Source organism: Mytilus trossulus, chromosome 11 (genome assembly GCF_036588685.1).
Source record: "Mytilus trossulus isolate FHL-02 chromosome 11, PNRI_Mtr1.1.1.hap1, whole genome shotgun sequence".
In the NCBI taxonomy this organism is placed as follows: Eukaryota; Metazoa; Mollusca; class Bivalvia; order Mytilida; family Mytilidae; genus Mytilus; species Mytilus trossulus.
Genome location: NC_086383.1, coordinates 49334124 through 49353954, shown reverse-complemented (window position 1 = coordinate 49353954; position 19831 = coordinate 49334124). Strand labels below are relative to the sequence as shown.

Below are 19831 nucleotides of genomic sequence, written 5' to 3'. Positions count from 1 at the left end.
CATTCAGAATCTCGGGTCTTTAATGCTCTTCAACTTTGCACTTGATGTTACCTTTTAATTGTTAATATGATAAGTTTTTAAAAGACAAATCGAGCGTCTAGCGTACATAATTAAAAGCTTAGTATCTTTGTTAAGATTTGAAAAAAAATCCAAGTTCAATAGTGATTTTCCTGGTCTATACCGAAAACCTAAAAAAAAATCCACAAACTACCACAAAAAGGCTCTATATATTTTTATACGAAATCAGGGTAATAACACAAAATACCAAGCGACAGTAAAGGACAACTTTAAGATCGGTTTTGATTCATGACTGTTTACATTCTTCAAACCCAAGTGGTTACACTGACGCATTGTTCTTATAATGTTTTTTCCTAGTAGTCAGCACTTCGGGATTGACTTGAATATCAATTATATGGTCATTTGTTTATAAATCAACTGTTTGCAAAAGTATGAATTATTCGAAATACTAAAGATTGTTTTATCTCAGGCATTGATGACATTAGTTGTACTTGGTACAACCTTTTGGAATTTTGAGTTAACAATGCTCTTAACTTTATTTGGCTTTCTTACTATTTTGATCTGAGTGTCAATGATGCGTCTTATGTAGACGAAACACGCCTCTGGCGTATCAAATGTTAAACCTGGAACCTATGATAACGATTTTATTGTTTAGTTTAGTGTCTGTCAGAAGATCAAACGCCAATGACATAACTGTAAATCGACAGCCAAAAGAACATGTAATTTTTTTTTTGATGCGTAAGAATCAATGATTTCACATCAAACAGATTATGCAACAGACGTAAAAAGGCCAGAAAGTATTTATGAAAAAAGGGTGAGTTTTGTCCTCTATCGTTAACGTTTTCTTTTTTGAAGGTGAAGTCTCAAGGCCTACTCTTACAGCGGTCACCTCATTAGGTTGATACCTATATTTTCACAATGAACGAGATTATGTTTTTCACCATTTGATAATTATTGTTTTCCAATAAAAACATAGGATTTTCGATGTTTAATGATAAATATGTCAATCTAGATACATGTTGTTGTATTATTTGATATTGGCCTTGAATAATCTTTCAGTTACTGATAGTATCTTAAGGTCTGCACTTTGTGTATTAAGTTTTTATTGTTGGCTAAAAAAAGTTTTGCTTTCCATTGATCAGATTCGTCACTCTATTTTCAACCGATCTTTTTGTAGTTTGGTCATATGCTGTGCTGTTATACACACGATTAAGGAAGGGCATGAGAACCATGTTATTCTTCCATCTTTTGTTTGTTCCCGTCCCACGTCATAAGCCTGTAAAGCAGGGGTTGTTGCCTTTATCATTTGTTTCTTTTATTGTTTTGTAAATGAATCATGCCTTCGTTTTTTCGTTCAAATTATTTTATCTTTGTGATTTTTGATCAATTTATAGCTTGGTATGCGATATTGGTTCTGTGACCTATCGTTTCTTACTTCAACAACATTTGGTCTCTGTATCATTTGCAATCATATCATGTATTTCTATTTTTACATATATGCATTTAACATTATTCGCTTAGTGTTAAGTTCGATTTAATGAGGTTTTGATCAATCATATTTAAAAAAAAAAAAAAAATTATTTGCAAGAAAGATTTTATTCAGAAAAGACAGAAGTTACAATGAATAATGATTTTTTAAATTCCAATAACATTCAAAATACTTATTTAACGCTCTAAACAGTATATATGAATATTCATTCAATAAAATGATTGTTTCTAAATCAAAGATACAACTTGAAAGTATCTTACAATAAGCGTGGAAAATACGAGCATATATTATCAATAATTTTTTTTCTGCAGCTTTTGAAAGATATTATTAAAGAAATTTTAGCTTAAACTTAAACACTAATACAACATGTAGTGGTTAAACAACAGTATGATAAGGTTAATACAGCATTAAAGAGTATTAAAAATGATTTTTTCAAAATATTATAATTATCAAAGTCCGTTGACAAGTCCAATTTGTAAGCAAAGTTTTCCGTTCTTTATCATGTTTATTTGCCATCTTTTCCTCTGCTAAGAAGCCTGAGCTTTTCCATTTTATTAGCTATTTTCTGTGCCTCGTTTTCCTTTTTGTGCACGTTTGTTCCTGCAGCTGCTACTTTCCCTCTTTTATTGATACCCCTTGATACTACTTTTTCAGCACTAGAACTGGTTAAACCGCGTTTACTGTATGGCACTGTGTGTAAAACAAATACAATATAAGGTCAACGTCAGACAATAGTAATGTTATTTGATGATGATAACAAAGTCAGGAGAGGGAGAGTATTGCCCAATGCTACATTCGCTTACTGACAAATTGTTATGGTTAAAATATGTCTGATATTCATTCGATATTTCTTTTTATTTGGAATTAAAAATGGCTACAATGATAAGCATAAAAAAGATGAATTTATATTATATCAATAAATGACCAAATGATCACGATGATCATGTGACATTAACTTGCAAATTTTAAAAATATTACTTTTTTTTTTACTATATCTAGAATATAACAACAACAGGAAGTGAACTCATCTCTAGTTAAGCAGGTTTTTTCTTCTTCAGTAGAATACAAATTAAATAAATATATTTTTTTTGTCTCAGAGTTAAAATAGATACGATCAGTTATTCAGTATGACGAATAGTTATCCAGTATGACGAATCCAATCTTGATTTGAAGTTCCCGCATCGTAGATGGCTCTTGCAAGAACAAATAACGGAGAAAATATTTTCCCTCAGGGAAATAAGTTTACTTACAATCATACCAGCAAAGGTTAGCGCAGCCACGTTCGTCTGAGTTATCACCACAGTCATCTGTACCGTCGCATACTCCCCACCATTTAACACAGAAAAGATCATTAGAGCATTTGAAACGGTCACCGTCACAACCTGTAGGCATTTTAAAATATTCAGTTTCGATTTGATACAATTTAATACGTTTTTTCATTGATACATCTAATACCAGATGTGAATAGTATCAGTAAAAGTTGTATAAACTTATGTGTTGTTCGTCGTCAGCTTCTATTTAGATGAATGCTGTTTGAAACAATATGTTGCAGAAAGAAAATCCTTTACTTGTTTGATACATACTGTAAACAGTATACCATATCATCTATACCGTCACATACTCCCCACCATTTAACACATAAGACACCATTTCCGCAGGAGAAACGATCACTGTCACAACCTTAAACATTCATTTATATTCAAATGAAAACATTTTACGATTTTATTTTATACTAACTTTTTTTCCGAAACATTTTGCTAGATTTGTTTTCATCAAATAAGTGTATAAAGGGCAGGTAACTCTGAAATAGTTAAATCTATAAAGGAATCTATATAAAATTATTCTATTTTATGTAGCAGTAGGGAATCACGATAAGTTTTATTTTTATGTTGTTTTTGATATTTAAAACACATTTTCTAAAAGCTGTCTTCTTGCATTTTTCACACAATTCTATCGATCAGTTATGATGTTTTTCCTGTATTTCCCCCTCAAACAACCTGTAGTGTGAAAAAAAAGTTCGCGTTGAGCTATTTTTCTTTTATATTTTTGAATATTCAACCCTAGATACTGCATTTTGACAACGTATGGACAAATCCAATCATGTATCGTGTGTATTCCCATGCGAATAAACTTATCATAGATACCAGGATTAAAATTTTATATTTACGCCAGACGCGCATTTTGTCTACAAAAGACTCATCAGTGACGCTCGAATAAAAAAATGTTGAAAAGTCTAAATAAAGTACGAAGTTGAAGAGCACTGAGGACCAAAAATTCCTAAAAGTAGTGCCAAAATACAGCTAAGGTAATCTAATCCTGAGGTAGAAAAACCTTATTTTTTCAAAAATTCAAACTTTTGTAAACAGTTAATTGGATGGTTATGAACATATCAATGATAACTCAAGTCAACACAGAAGTGCTGACTACTGGGCTGGTGATACCCTCGGGGAAATAAATCTCCACCAGCAGCTATAGAGTGTTATTACCTGTACAGCCCATGTCATCCTCTCCTTTACTGCAATCAACCCAGGAATCACACTGATAAGTATCCGAAATACATGTTCCGTCGTCACACGTATACTGATCATATGAACAGCCTGAAACAGATTATTAACTTTATCAAACAACTTAACATGATTGTACATATTTTACGGTTTTATTTTTAAATGGGTTTAAATACATAACAGACCTAATGATATATATGCTACAAACTAAAGATGTATCATGAGGAGAATAGTAAACACTGTTTATTCAATCATTCATGCAGTGTTATATGATACAGTATTAATGCGTAGTTCGACACACATATTAAAAGCATAGACAAAAATTCTCCTTCATTTTTATTTGATATCTAATACAACAGACAAAACGCAATTTTTTAATTAGACTCGAATCATTGTCAAACATTTTTGAGTTTCTAAAAACGGACAGAAGTTTTCAATTGGCAGTACAAAACATAAGTTAACGAAAAACAGAAACTATTTGTTAAATGAAAAATTACCAAATGGTTAACATTGTATAGAACACAGGACCTATACAGTTTATTGATAACATAAAGATCTAGCGACAAAAACCTTACACAAAAATGATAAGTCTCCGAAACTGTCAGCAGTTTAAATCCGAAAGGGACACACATTTTATTTTCAATTCAAATCAAGAAAGCTGTTTAACGAAACCATGAATGATTAAATGTCGAATTTTACTGATACATATATCTGATAAACATTCAAAGATTGACGAAACTTTTATGAGTTTCTTGCTTTAAATATTATATATTGCAAAATCTTTCAATTTAAACCGTTTGCACTTAACGTAACTTGGGCCTGTCTCATTAAGATTTCATCCTGTCATAAAACAGTGCTGTGATATAGACCACTTTGTCACCACAAATAATTAAAGATACTTTGTTAATTAAGATACTTACAAAAAGCTGTTCCCACAAACAGTCCAAACAATAGTATTACTTTCATGGTGGCTATTATGATGCAGGTTTCTAAAATCAAAACTAATATGGTTGAAATAAGGAATAAAAGATTAACAAACCTTCAATACTAACACAGAAAAGTTTATCGTCATTCAGTCATTATTGGCAAAATTTGTGATTGTGGAATATCTGATTTTGTTCATGCCCAATTGTTTGCAAATGTATGTGGTGAATTATACTTAGATGACAAACACATAAGTTTGAACGGTGTTGTTCAAACCATTGCGAGATAAGAAATCCTGGGTGTAACTTGTTTTTTTTATAATACAACTTTGAAAACTTATTTATAAAAACAAAATGTGATTAAATGCATTTACTTTGAATTCGTGATATTATTTTATCCAAGATTAAAACTACAACAACTTGTCTGTTTTGTTAATGGTATTTCAAAGGTTTTAACTTGTCAACTTAACGCGATTCAAATATAAATATATTGCGCATATTAACAAAATTATCTTCAGATTGATCCATTCGAGAAAGAAATGAAATAATCATGTTTAGTTCATTTTTTTTATGGAAAAAACATCATTAACATTTTTGAATTCATTTTAATCTGATAGACACTATTTAAAATACTAATTAGACTATTAAACCATCAGTCACCACTGAATACGAAATTACACGAGTACATATATATTTCTGAACTTTATAAAACTTAAAATAAAACAAACGATGTCAGATAGACTAGGTTCAAACAAAGAAACATTTATTATAAATTAACTATAAATAAAAATTTAACAAAATATCCTACTTCAATACTTACATGTGTTGTATATGGTTTTATCCAGGCCAGACTGTTGCTTCATAAACGCAAATGTTTCTTATAAAGATATCAAAGTCAGGTAAGGCTTGAATTTGATTGGACAAATTAATAAGTCGCAATTTTTCAATTAATGTTTTAACAAAACAAATGCTGAATGCACATTTTTTACATTTATTTACAGATACCTGTTTACATATTAAATATTTGCTATCTTCAGACTTTTATATCAAATACTTAATTCGATATGTTTTAAGCTTGGGAATTATAAATCTTCAAAGAAATTTATGAGAGCTAAGACATGCAATTGAAGTATACATTACTGAGTAGGAATTCGAAGTAACGTGTGTTTAACATGATTAGAATATCATTACGAGTGCCAATACTTACTGCGCATCTGACAATAATTATCTACTCAGTGACGCCCGCGGCCAAATCATTTGAAAATTCAGTACTCAATTAAAAGAAATCTGATAAGAAGAACAAACGAAGCAATCAGAGCTTCGCATGAGACAGATATTTATTACTTAAGTCAAATTAATTATAAAAAATAGTCGTGTCATAACAAATTTCAATAGGACAACATTCGTATACCTAAATTACAATGATGTTTTAACCTTGCTGTGTCATTGGTGTATACCCTTAATTTGCTTTTATAAACTACGTTTCAGTTTATCTAAGATAAATAAATCAGAACAAGACCAATTTTAAATCCTGACAAAAAGAGTAGTCATCCATTGATACAACTTCCTTTTTCAATTTATTCTGTTTGTTGTTGATGTTGTTGTTGTTGTTGTTGTTGCTGTTGTGTGTGTGTGTGTGTGTGTGTGTGTGTGTGTGTGTGTGTTTAAAACATGTTATTCAGTATGGAGTATTCTTCGTTTCGTTTGTGTGTGTGTTTTTGAACATGTTGTTTGGTATAGAATATTCTTTTTTTCATGTGGTTCAGAAACCTTTATTGGTAAACAGTCAAATTGTGGAGGAGTTGAATCTACCATATGCTTTTCGTTCGCAACCATGACAACGCATGCAGAGTCTATAATACTTGACAATTGACCGTAAACATAAATGCATACAAGTAAATATTTGTCAGATAACTATGTTGAAAGAAGGGTTAAACTATGCTCGCTTAAATAATCATTTGTTTCGAAAATATTTATGAAAATCCAGGAATTATTCAGTATTGTAAGAGCAAACAAAACAGTGTTTAGCATTCAAAATTGCTAGTACTTTATGACACATTATTATGTTTGTTCTGTCTTTGGCATAGTGATTCATTTTTATTTCCCACTTGCTAGTATATTTTATCATATTGCCTTCTGACTAATCGCTAAAAATATGAAAATAAAAAAAAACAGGTTATAAACACCTCTGTTTTATAAACTAGTTCCTACTTTCCCCAATCTTATATGTATCCTTTCAACAGGACTATTGCCATCTAAATCATCGAGAAATGTAAAAGAACAAACTTAAGTTGAATGTGTTTCTTGTTTTTGTCATGTATTTGTTTTTAATTACTCACTTTGAACTAAATATCATGTCTGCTTTATTAAATTCTATTGACGATAATGTCGGTATGATGTCCGTGCTTGATTTCTATAGCTGAATAAATATCCGCGAGAAGAGTGAACACTATACTAGTAACTAGTGTATGTTATATTTTAAGACAATACATCATCATTAATACCAATTTATCAAGTGTTCAAAATTTTGAATCATCTTTTAAAGGGTAATTGTTCTTAAAATTTTAGTTCATTGATTTGTATGTTTAAATTGATAAAATTCATATACTGCAATTATACATATCAACACTAGTATGTCGATTTGTTTATGTGTGCGAACTATATTGCGATATATGTTACCCTTTGTGTAAATTTACAAAATTTCTAAATATTTTTGATATCTACACACATTCAATCGGATCTAATAACGTACTTTGTTAAAAGATTTTGTACAAATAATTTTGAAGCGATGCGGGTATTTATGTATTTTTTCTTCTGTTATTGTGGTGTCATTTTCGTCAATCTTTTTGTTTTGACCAATTCTTTTATATTGAAAGACTATACAATTCACACCATCATACACATATGACCTTGAACCATGTTTCTTATGTCTCCTATAATTGTTTTATTGATAAATCAAAGGGATAGAAACAGAAAATTGTTAAATCTATTATTTGATTCGAGTATTAAAGCGTTCAAATAAAAAAAAACATTTACGTACAAGTTTTCAACGTGTTTTCACATTTCCATATTTTGAGCTATACTTAGAGATATAAATAACTATAACTCAAGATTAGAAGTTGAAAATAAACTAATAACGACCTTGCAAAAAAAAAAGACCAAAAAAAGAAAAAAGGAGTACATTTAAAATATTTTTCTTTACAATTAATTTTAACATTTTAAAAGATGACGACAGTTATAAAAATTTTGTTTATGTTAAGTGTGTAATTTACAAGTATACTGAACAACACCTTCTGACAATTTCTCCTTCGGACTAACCCTTTTCTTGCGATGTTATGCAAGATGTCACTTGAATATATTGAATTTTATACCGAGAGTTTCTGAACTTTAAAACTTATCTCGTTTAGCCAACGACTTGTTTTGTAAGATTGATCTCCTCAAACTCTGTTTTTTCTTATAAGTATGTCTCCTCTGTTACCCCAAAAGATAACGACAAAATTATTTTTCCTAATTATTGGTTACACCCTCAGTTTTTTTTTTTATATGAATCAAAGCAATCCGGTGGAATGTTTCAAGAGTTGTATTCCTTTTGCCGATATGTTATTGTGACTCATTAACCGTAAGCCGTATAAACCTATTGTCTATTTATTTGAGTTCCCTAGAAAATAAGGTCAAGGTCAAATGTTGTTGATAATCGAGCCCGGCAATTTTGATAAGATCAGAGTAAACATTTAGATGCCTAAAATAAACAGATAGTTGTAAAATGATACAACTTAACACTGTAATTATATCTTTGTATATTGTTTTATCGGTAACAATTTTGAATTTGTAAATGAAATAATCAGAAATATTATTGCTATACACACATGAATATTAATGGTTGTAGATACAGAAGAAACTTAAAAAGCATCACCAGCCCAGTAGTCAGCACTTCGGTGTTGACATGAATATCAATTATATGGTAATTTTTATAAATTTTCTGTTTATAAAATTTAGAATTTTTCGAAAAACTAAGGATTTTCTTACCCCAGGAATAGATAACCTTAGCCGTATTTGGCACAACTTTTTGGAATTTTGGGTCCTCAATGCTCTTCAACTTTGTATTTATTTGGCTTTTTTAACTATTTTGATCTGAGCGTCACTGATGAGTCTTATGTAGACGAAACGCGCGTCTGGCGTATAAAATTATAATCCTGGTACTTTTGATAACTATTAACACCACTGGGTCGATGCCACTGCTGGTGGACGTTTCGTCCCCGAGGGCATCACCAGCCCAGTAGTCAGCACTTCGGTGTTGACATGAATATCAATTATATGGTAATTTTTATAAATTTTCTGTTTATAAAATTTAGAATTTTTCGAAAAACTAAGGATTTTCTTACCCCAGGAGTAGATAACCTTAGCCGTATTTGGCACAACTTTTTGGAATTTTGGGTCCTCAATGCTCTTGAACTTTGTATTTATTTGGCTTTTTTAACTATTTTGATCTGAGCGTCACTGATGAGTCTTATGTAGACGAAACGCGCGTCTGGCGTATAAAATTATAATCCTGGTACTTTTGATAACTATTAACACCACTGGGTCGATGCCACTGCTGGTGGACGTTTCGTCCCCGAGGGCATCACCAGCCAAGTAGTCAGCACTTCGGTGTTGACATGAATATCAATTATATGGTCATTTTGATAAATTTTCTGTTTATAAAATTTAGAATTTTTCGAAAAACTAAGGATTTTCTTACCCCAGGAGTAGATAAACTTAGCCGTATTTGGCACAACTTTTTGGAATTTTGGGTCCTCAATGCTCTTCAACTTTGTATTTATTTGGCTTTTTTAGCTATTTTGATCTGAGCGTCACTGATGAGTCTTATGTAGACGAAACGCGCGTCTGGCGTATAAAATTATAATCCTGGCCACCGTTTCACAAAGCCTTCTTAACTTACGATGATCGTATCAGTTTACGATCGGTTTACGTGTGGTTCTACGTTCCCGTTACGTGTGTTTCACAAAGGCATCGTAGAGAACTACTAAGTTGATCGCAAGTTACGTCGTGTTTATCATCGTAAGTGTATCGTAAACCGAGAAGAGTGCTTTCTTTCACGTCCGCACTTTTATCGAGTATGGCGTGCCAAATAAACATTTTCTTAAATACTTATTATGGATGGCGAATTATGGCGATATTTGTATACCAACTAAAGAATTTTAGTCCGTTTTCAATATTAATTCAAGATAAATGACGCTTACAGTCATAGGACAAAAGTGAATTCCCACTCATAAAATGTCCGATCATTGAACTAAAATCGGTATTTTTCAAAATAAAAATTACCAAGTAAGTCTATGAGTGATTTTTATAAAATCAATACCATAAGATGCAGAAATGTCTGAAGTTTAATTGTTTATTTGGCCATATTTTTAGTGAGGTTCTTTTTCATTATTGAATGGATTAAACACAAATGATTTTTTTACGATTTTAATTTGTTTAGAATACATAGCAAACTTTGCCGTGAGTCAAGCAATATTTTTCTTTGTGTTCACCTTGTCAGTAATTTAAAATACATATATTACAAACACTTTGTACCAATATTCCTTTTGGAGACAAAAACAGTCAAATATATTCAACGAAACTGTCCGACACAGTGAGGGTTTTAGATAAGGGGCAACGAAAAAGGGGAGGGGCGCATTTCTTTGGTCTGTAATTCTTTTAGCCATTCTCTACCTTTTCAACATTAAAAATATGCTTATACTTTAAATTATGTGTCCCTTTAGAATTTGCACTACACAAATTAAACCATTTATCAATTTTGTTAAATGTTTGATTGAAACAAAACACAGAAAAATATAAATATTTTAACTTAGCTTACTTGTAACAATTTAAGCAGTAGATTAGATGAAATTAAATATATCTGATCTTATCTAGTTTGTAATATATGAGGAAAAAGTAACGAGAAGCTAGCGCTGAGCATAAAGTTTTATAACATGTACAGCATTATTAGTTATCCGACATTAAGAGTTATCTGGAATCTGACAAAGTAAAATTTTTATCATCAGAACAGATTATATTTATTATTGATAGCCCAATATAGAAAAAAAAATGCTTATCAAAAAAATCGTTTTGGAGGATTTTAATTTTAATTTTTTTAACTTTTATTTGTAGTGAAAGAAAAATAGGTTTTCCCCAACCCCTAAAAAAGCATTCGTCTTCCAGATCTATATATAAAATATATTTTTTGTTGTTTTTTGTTTTTTAAATTGGAATGAATAATGGATCTCTCAAATATGAAACTTAGGACGTAGGAATCATTCCGGCGAAAGAATATAAAGTTTCAAATTATTAAGAATCTAAGTACTCTCAGATCTATTCATTGTGACTTTTAGTGTCGGGATGTATAAGTACCCGGCCTTGTCCACATGTATTTTTGTCCATCTGATGAGTTAAGCCTTTTTCAACTGATTTTTATAGTTCGTTCTTATGTTGTTCTGTTGTACCACTGTCCGGGCCAGGTTAGGGGGAGGGTTGGGATCCCGGTAACATGTTTAACCCCACCACATTATTTAATGTGCATGTCCCTAGTCAGGAGGCTGTAAATCAGCGGTTGTCGTTTGTTTATGTGTTACATATTTGTTTTTCGTTAATTTTTTTTTTACATAAATAAGGCCGTTAGTTTTCTCGTTTGAATTGTTTTACAGTCTTATCGGGGCCTTTTATAGCCGACTATGCGGTATGGATCATTGTTGAAAGTCGTACGGTGATCTATAGTTGTTAATGTTTGAGTCATTTTGTGGGAAGTTGTCTCATTGGCAATCATACCAAACATTCTTTTTAATAAGGTTTCAACTCCATTAGACAAAGTTGATCTTCGTCTGCACGATTTGGCTATTTATTAGGTTCTATTTGGTCTGATAGCTCTTCAACTGTTTCTGTTCTTTGTTTGCATGCTTCGTTCCAAAAATCGAGAATTATAGCTCTTTGATTGTATGACTAGTTGTTGTATGTTGTTTTTTTCAGCTGTACAGAGCTTTTTGTTGTCAATGGTTATTTTTGTCGGAACTCTTTCACGGAATTTCATTGTTGTAATTATTATTGACACAATGTAGGAGAAGGATTTAAGATTAACTACATGTAAGTCTCGAATAGTGGACGAAAATACTGATGCTTATTAATGAACATAATTTGCATGGCTAAAATCAGTGAACCAGTTCTGATAAGGACTAGTCCAACATTTCATTCCAAATGATATATGTATATCAATATTTAATTTGGTATATATATGCAGAAAACGCAGAGTATAGTTATTTTGTCAACTTTACTTTATATTCTCACTCTTTTTTCTCTTTTTTTTTGGGGGGGGGGGCATTATCGTCTATGCTGTAAACCTCATTCACAAACTCAGATATCTTGGGTTATTTCAAATAAATATCTGGTACTAGTATTCAAGCGCTTATTCATGGGATAGGATGCTCAATACCATAAGAGTATCCACAAGTAGAGTTTTGGTGGTCTCTTTTAAAAGTCGGTGAATTAGAATATTATGATACAACCAACCAACAAAAAGGGTTGCCTACTAAGTACAAAAAAGCTAAAGAATATGCAAAGCATGTAATTTTTACGACGCAGGAGTTCGGATTAGAGGGGTTCCCAACCGTGAATATTAAATAATATATACCGATTTGATTGGCCGATAAATGTTTTAACACACGACGCCATCAATTTACGTAAATATTTTAGAAATATGCAGACGATATTTCGCAATCCACGGCTCCTAGGAAAGTTTCTTGTAGTGTTATGTAAAGCGGGAAATACGCGTTTATGTATTTAAAAATTGGTAATTTTAAATTATTAACTTTTTTTTCATTTAGACTACTTCCTTTTTTACCTAGATTGTTACATTATTTGGAGAGTTGCTATTTATTGTTATTTTTTTTATATCGTTAACGTTTCTATCAAATTTTATTTTTATATTAAAACTAGAAATTGACCTGTTGTCTCACTAGCTGTTTTGACTTTTTTCTAGATAAAAATCCTAAATATTCTAAAAACCTTTCATCCACATTTTGTCGGCTTCAATTCAGTGAGCAAAATTGAATTTCATGCTAAATACAGACCCTTACCATATTAAATTAACGCGACCTATTAAAATAGTCAAAACAATAAGTTTTTATTCCAATTACAATTGAACTTTTTATATCAATTCGAGATTTATGTCGTGTTGATCTGTCACATATTTATTTGTATTAAAACTTGACCTTAAAATCTGACAGACCGTACGCGAACAGTCCGACGTATGCCGCGTATTTTGAAAAAGTACGCGTACGGTACAAATACTCATATGGTCTGTAACATAGACATCTATCTATATTGTTGAAAACTATACTATACTATGTTGCCTTCTGGATGTCCTTAGTTCGTCTTTGTCATTTGATTGCTGTTTTATTAACGTATAACCTACATGTCCAACTGTTTTGTATAGCTAAAACGGCTATTGTGTATAGAATAATTGTCTTTCTTTCCCTAAATAACATATATGCTTAAAAGAAGACGGACCGAGGAGAGATGTGCACAGGCACTTGTTTCGATCTATTAAATAATAAAGGAAACAGAAAAAAAATGCTTTACTTTTCAATCTTTAACTTCCCCTCCCCCTTCCAAATTATTTTTCTACTGTATTAATTTTTGAAGACATGTCGCATCTACACAAAATCTTATTGATCTGCAGCTTACCCTCTATTAGTTTTGGTATATATGATCTACATTAAATTCGATCTAAAAATAGTCACTCGAAAGGCATATATAATATATGAGGGCCCTCATGGGTTTTTTGATTATGTGATTACTTGGCCGTTTTTTTAATGATTATTTGATTATTAAGCCAAATATTTCATGATTATTTGATTACCTATAACTGTATTTTTAGTTTATGATTATTTGATTACTAAAGATAAGCAAATATTTAATGATTATGTGATTATATTGGCAAACAAATGGTGATTATGTGATTACTAGGACCCCCCCCCCCATGAGGGGCCTCATATATGTATCTTAATAGCTGCAATAAGTTCCATCTAACCACGAAACTAATTACAGTCAGATATTTATTGCGATATTCTTATTTTAAAAAATACATTTCTTTTTTGGCCGAAATTACAAAGAATAATTATTATCTGGTTTGACTGTGAAACAGATTTCAGATTTATATTGTACACATAGCTTTAAAATGGGAATAAAACATCCTTCTATAAACGTTTTATCGATTACCACTGTGTCTGTAGTGATATAATTATAAATAGATTTCAGAACGCGGACGTGACAGAAAGCCTATTTATCAAATTGTCAAGACGGACGCCGGTAGGAAATAAGATGAGTAAAAGTGATTATAAATACCTAGGATTTGGAAATTGCATTATGAAAGTTGCTTGCATATACAAATAATCAAACGAAAATAGACTTTAATTAAGTGTAGTTTTATAATATTGACGATTCTTCTTCATCTTCTAACATTTGAGGCATCTTGACCAAGAATAAAGAACGCTGCAGCCAGGTTAAATGGATTAATTCATTTTCGGAGAAAAGCTACGATGGAGTTACGACTGGGTATAGCTGTAGTAAGTTACGCATAGGATTAACGCATTATTTACGATCATCTTAACTTACGATGGCTTTGTGAAACGGCTGTAAATCCTACGATTTATTTACGATGGGCTTACGATGACACGTAAACTTACGAAGGCTTTGTGAAACGGTGGCCTGGTACTTTTGATAACTATTAACACCACTGGGTCGATGCCACTGCTGGTGGACGTTTCGTCCCCGAGGGCATCACCAGCCCAGTAGTCAGCACTTCGGTGTTGACATGAATATCAATTATATGGTCATTTTTATAAATTTTCTGTTTATAAAATTTAGAATTTTTCGAAAAACTAAGGATTTTCTTACCCCAGGATAAGATAACCTTAGCCGTATTTGGCACAACTTTTTGGAATTTTGGGTCCTCAATGCTCTTCAACTTTGTATTTATTTGGCTTTTTTAACTATTTGATCTGAGCGTCACTGATGAGTCTTATGTAGACAAAACGCGCGTCTGGCGTATAAAATTATAATCCTGGTACTTTTGATAACTATTAACACCACTGGGTCGATGCCACTGCTGGTGGACGTTTCGTCCCCGAGGGCATCACCAGCCCAGTAGTCAGCACTTCGGTGTTGACATGAATATCAATTATATGGTCATTTTTATAAATTTTCTGTTTATAAAATTTAGAATTTTTCGAAAAACTAAGGATTTTCTTACCCCAGGAGTAGATAACCTTAGCCGTATTTGGCACAACTTTTTGGAATTTTGGGTCCTCAATGCTCTTCAACTTTGTATTTATTTGGCTTTTTTAACTATTTTGATCTGAGCGTCACTGATGAGTCTTATGTAGACGAAACGCGCGTCTGGCGTATAAAATTATAATCCTGGTACTTTTGATAACTATTAAACCTTTGTGTCGAGCCTTCGACATTAGTCGAAAAGCGAGACATAGCGATCAAACATTCTGACGGCGTCAGTGAAACTTTATTAACTTTCTTAAACTATCCTGGATTTTTACGACACTTGTTTATGATGATAAAATAGTATCTATTAGTAAATTTTGTAAAAATAGAATTCCATTTTTTCGTATTTTACTTATAAATGGACGTTGTTTTTTGCCAGAAAACTTTACATTCACTCTGTACCAAACTTGGACAAAAGCTGGTTTCTGATCATGAGATAGTATCCAAAAGTAAATTTTGTAAAACAAAATCCATTTTTTCCGTATTTTACTTATAAATGGACTTACATTTTCTTCAATTTAACATTACATACAGTCTGCAGTTAATGTTTTTATAACATTTATAATTTTCATAAACTATCCTGGATTTTTATCAAACTTGGATAGAAGCTTCTTACAATCAAAAGATAGTATCGAGAGGCATATTTTTATGATTTTTTTCCCTCATTTTTGTTGAGTCTGCGATTAACAGATGAAATAGGCGAGACACTAGGTTCCGCGGAACCCTTACGATTTTGTTAATCTTTACTCTAATCGATTGAGAGTTATGTGTGTACTTGCTGTAACACCACTGTCACATATAAGGGGAATGTTTGGCGCTCGTAACCATGTGAACCTCAACAACTTCTGTATTTTTCTGTCTGATATATATTTTGTGTTTCGTCTTTTTGTTTTATTCCTAAATCTGGCCATTGTTTTTTTCGTTGCATTGTTTTACCCTTGTTACTTTTGGGTCCCTGATATGTTGCTATGTGATATTGAATGAAATCATTGTTGAAGGTTGTACAGTGAGCTATGCTAATTCTAAAGTCATTTGGTTAAGAGGTCTATGGAGGAGACCAATCTCATTGGCAGTCATTGCATGTATGATTATTTTTATACTGTAAACATATTACATAAGCTGCTGAGTTTTCAGTTCTATTTAACGACGTCTTAATTAATAGTATCTAAAAAAATACAATGCATTTGCAAGAAAGATTTTATTTAGAAAAGACAGAAGTTAGAATGAATAATGATTTTGTTAATAGCAATAACATCAAAATACGTATGTAACGCTCTAAACAATATATAGATAAATCTACATTCAATAAAATGTTTGTTTCTAAATCAAAGATACAAATTGGAAAGGGTATATCTTACATTTTATATTTCATATTTCATTGAAGAGTGTAAAATACGAAAATATATTATCAATAAATATTGTCTGCAGGTTTTGGTAGATATTACCAAAGAAGGGTTAGATTAAACTTTAACATTAATACAACATGAAATGATCAAACAACGCTATGACAAGATTAGTACAGCCCTAAAGAATATCAAAAATGATTTTTTCAAAATAACGCAAATACCATAGTCCGTTGACAAGTCCAATTTTTTAGCAAAGTCGTCCGTTTTTTTTCCATGTTTATTTGCCATCTTTTCCTCTGCTAAGCAGTCTGAGCTTTTCCATTTTATTAGCTATTTTCTGTGCCTCATTTTCCTTTTTGTGCATGTTTGTTCCTGCAGCTTCTACTTTGCCTCTTTTATTGATACCCCTGGATACTACTTTCTCAGCACTAGAACTGGTTAAACCGCGTTTGCTGTATGGCACTATGTAAATAAATACAATACTAAGTCAACAAAATCAGGAGACGGCAATAATTTCGGAATACCGCAACAGTTTACTGACAAATCATTAAGGTTATATCTTTCATGAAGTTCATTTGTTATTGTTTTCATTTAAAACAAAAATTATAGCAAAGAAATTAGGACTTTCCATTTTGAATTTTCTTCGGAACTCAGTATTTTTGTGATTTTACTAAATATGTAGGTCCCGAATCGTAAATGGTTATTTTATGCTGACTTCGTGGAAATAAGTTTACTTACAATCATACCAGCAAAGGTTAGCGCAGCCACGTTCGTCTGAGTTATCACCACAGTCATCTATACCGTCACATACTCCCCACCATTTAACACAGAGAGGAAAATCAGAGCAGTGGAAACGATCACTGTCACAACCTGTAGACATTTCAAAATAAACAATTTTCAATTTAATACAACTTAACACGTTTTTAAATGATACACGAATTAATGCTAGATGTGATCAGTATCGGTAATTGATTGTTTCGATTTGAGAGTTTCTGGTAAAAGACCCCGATAAGAACTTCGAACGCACTAAATTTGAAAAGAGTTTATTTCTTATAATTTTTATACTTTAATGTTGTAGTTAACATTGTTTGCTACATTTTGAGGCTTTTGATATTTGCAAATGATGTTGATATGTACTGTGCTCTATTCCTGACATGAGGTGGTAACGTCATGTATGTAACAAGATTCTGAGTGACATGTTTCGCGATACACATATTTCATTTTAAGGGCCGTGTATACTGTTGCCTTTATTTATACAACTGATGATGTAAAGAAACCTAACATCAGATCGTTAAGCTTATGAAACAACAGCCCGGAATGATTTTCACTTAAAGTAGTATTTGTTTTTTTTGGCTCTCGGATTGTCAAATGTTAGTAGTAGGTCTAGATTTTCAATTAAGTCGGCAAAAGTTAATACAGGAAGACATTTTCACAAGCTGTCTTCTCGTATATTTCACACATTTCTATCAATCAGTTATGATGTTTTTCCTGCATTATCCTCACAAAACAACCTGTAGTGTGTAAAAGTTGTCGTTGAGCTATTTGTTTCTTTTATATATTTGAATATATCACAATATATACTACATTTTTGCAAAGTAGGAACAAATTCAATCAATTTTCGCTTGTACTCCCGTACCAACTTTAATAGACCATATAGATCATTATTACCTGTGCAGCCCATGTCATCCTCTCCCTTACTACAATCAACATAGGAATCACACTGCCAACTCCCTGGAATACATTCTCCGTCCTCACACGTATACTGATCACTAGAACAGCCTAAAACAGATCATTAACATATTCAAACAATTTCATAAAATTGTAGGGTTTTGTTTTTAACTGAATAACAGATTTTTAGGAGAATAACAACACAACAAATTCAATCATTTATGCAATGATATATGCAACAGTATGAATGTAAAATTAGACAAATGCGATTCGAATTTTTTATAATTATTTTTGCATTACTAAAAAACGGCAAGACGATGCCAAGGAGCAGTACAATAAGTTGACGAAAAACAGAAACCATTTCTATATAAATAATTACGAGTAAATTAGACAAGATGGAGACAACTGTGTTACCTCAAATATCCAAAGAAGCTTTGCAAATTAAGATACTTACATAAAGCTGTTCCCACAAACATTCCAAATATAAGTATTACTTTCATGGTTGCTAATAAGATGCAGGATTCTAAAATTAAAACTGATATAACTGAAATCGGGAATAAAAGCAAAACAAACCTTAAATATAAACATAAAGAAATGTAATCGTTTTTATGATGAATCCAGTATAAAAAGCATTCAGACATGCATTATTGGCATACATTTCGATTGTTGAATTTCTGGTATGGTACATGTTGTTTGTAAATGTACGTGGTGAATTGAACTCAAGGTTGACGAACACATGAGTTTTGACGGTTTTGTCCAAACCATTGCGAGATAGGAAATTCTGGGTTAACTTTTTTTTTCATAATACCACCTTCAAAACTTATTTATAAAAACAAAAGATGATAAAATACATTGACTTACAGACAACATAAACGCGATTTAAATATGAATATGCTGCGAAAATAATCAAAATTATCTTCAGAATTATCATTTCGAGAAAGAAATGAAATAATCATGTTAAGTTATCTTTTCTATGGGAAAAACATCATTAACATTATTGAATACGTTTTAATCTGATAGATACTATTCAAAATACTAATAAGACTATTCGAACATCATTCAGCACTTACGCACTTACACGACTACATATATATTACTCAACTTTATTCAACTGAAAATAAAACAAACGATGTCATACAAGATTTAAACAAACAAATAGTTATTATGAATTAACTAAAACATAATGTTCAACGAAATATCCTACTTCAATACTTACATGTGATGTATATTGTTCAATACAGGGCACACTGTTGCTTCATCAACGCAAATGTTTCTTATAAAGATATCAAAGTCAGGTAAGGCTTGAATTTGATTGGACGAATTAAAAAGTCGCAGTTTTATAATTAAGTTTTCAACAAAACAAATGCTGAATTCAAATATTTTCTTTGTTTTTACATTTATTTTTAGAAACCTGTTTACACATTTGATAATTATTATGTTCAGACTTATATCAAATACTTAATTCGATATGTTTAAAGCATGGGAATTATAAATGCTCAAAGAAATTTATCAGTGTTAGACATGCAATTGAAGTCTACATTTCTGAGTAGGAAGTTAACGTGCTCTAAACATGAC

The 19831-nt window shown here is 31.5% G+C and overlaps 2 protein-coding genes across 2 annotated transcripts; both read right to left on the bottom strand.

Moving 5' to 3' along the window:
* Nucleotides 1-1595: 1595 nt before the first annotated feature.
* Nucleotides 1596-5829, bottom strand: LOC134691265 (low-density lipoprotein receptor 2-like). Its single transcript, XM_063551680.1, has 5 exons — nucleotides 5755-5829; nucleotides 4932-5000; nucleotides 3994-4104; nucleotides 2758-2889; nucleotides 1596-2197 (listed from the first exon to the last, which is right to left on the bottom strand). Exons 2-5 carry the CDS (start codon nucleotides 4975-4977, stop codon nucleotides 2013-2015), a joined length of 474 nt encoding a protein of 157 aa, XP_063407750.1. The 5' UTR covers nucleotides 4978-5000; nucleotides 5755-5829; the 3' UTR covers nucleotides 1596-2012.
* A 10592-nt stretch (nucleotides 5830-16421) lies between these two features.
* On the bottom strand, nucleotides 16422-19551 carry LOC134691264 (low-density lipoprotein receptor-like). Its single transcript, XM_063551679.1, has 5 exons — nucleotides 19473-19551; nucleotides 18711-18779; nucleotides 18257-18367; nucleotides 17327-17458; nucleotides 16422-17050 (listed from the first exon to the last, which is right to left on the bottom strand). Exons 2-5 carry the CDS (start codon nucleotides 18754-18756, stop codon nucleotides 16866-16868), a joined length of 474 nt encoding a protein of 157 aa, XP_063407749.1. The 5' UTR covers nucleotides 18757-18779; nucleotides 19473-19551; the 3' UTR covers nucleotides 16422-16865.
* Between the last annotated feature and the right edge of the window lie 280 nt (nucleotides 19552-19831).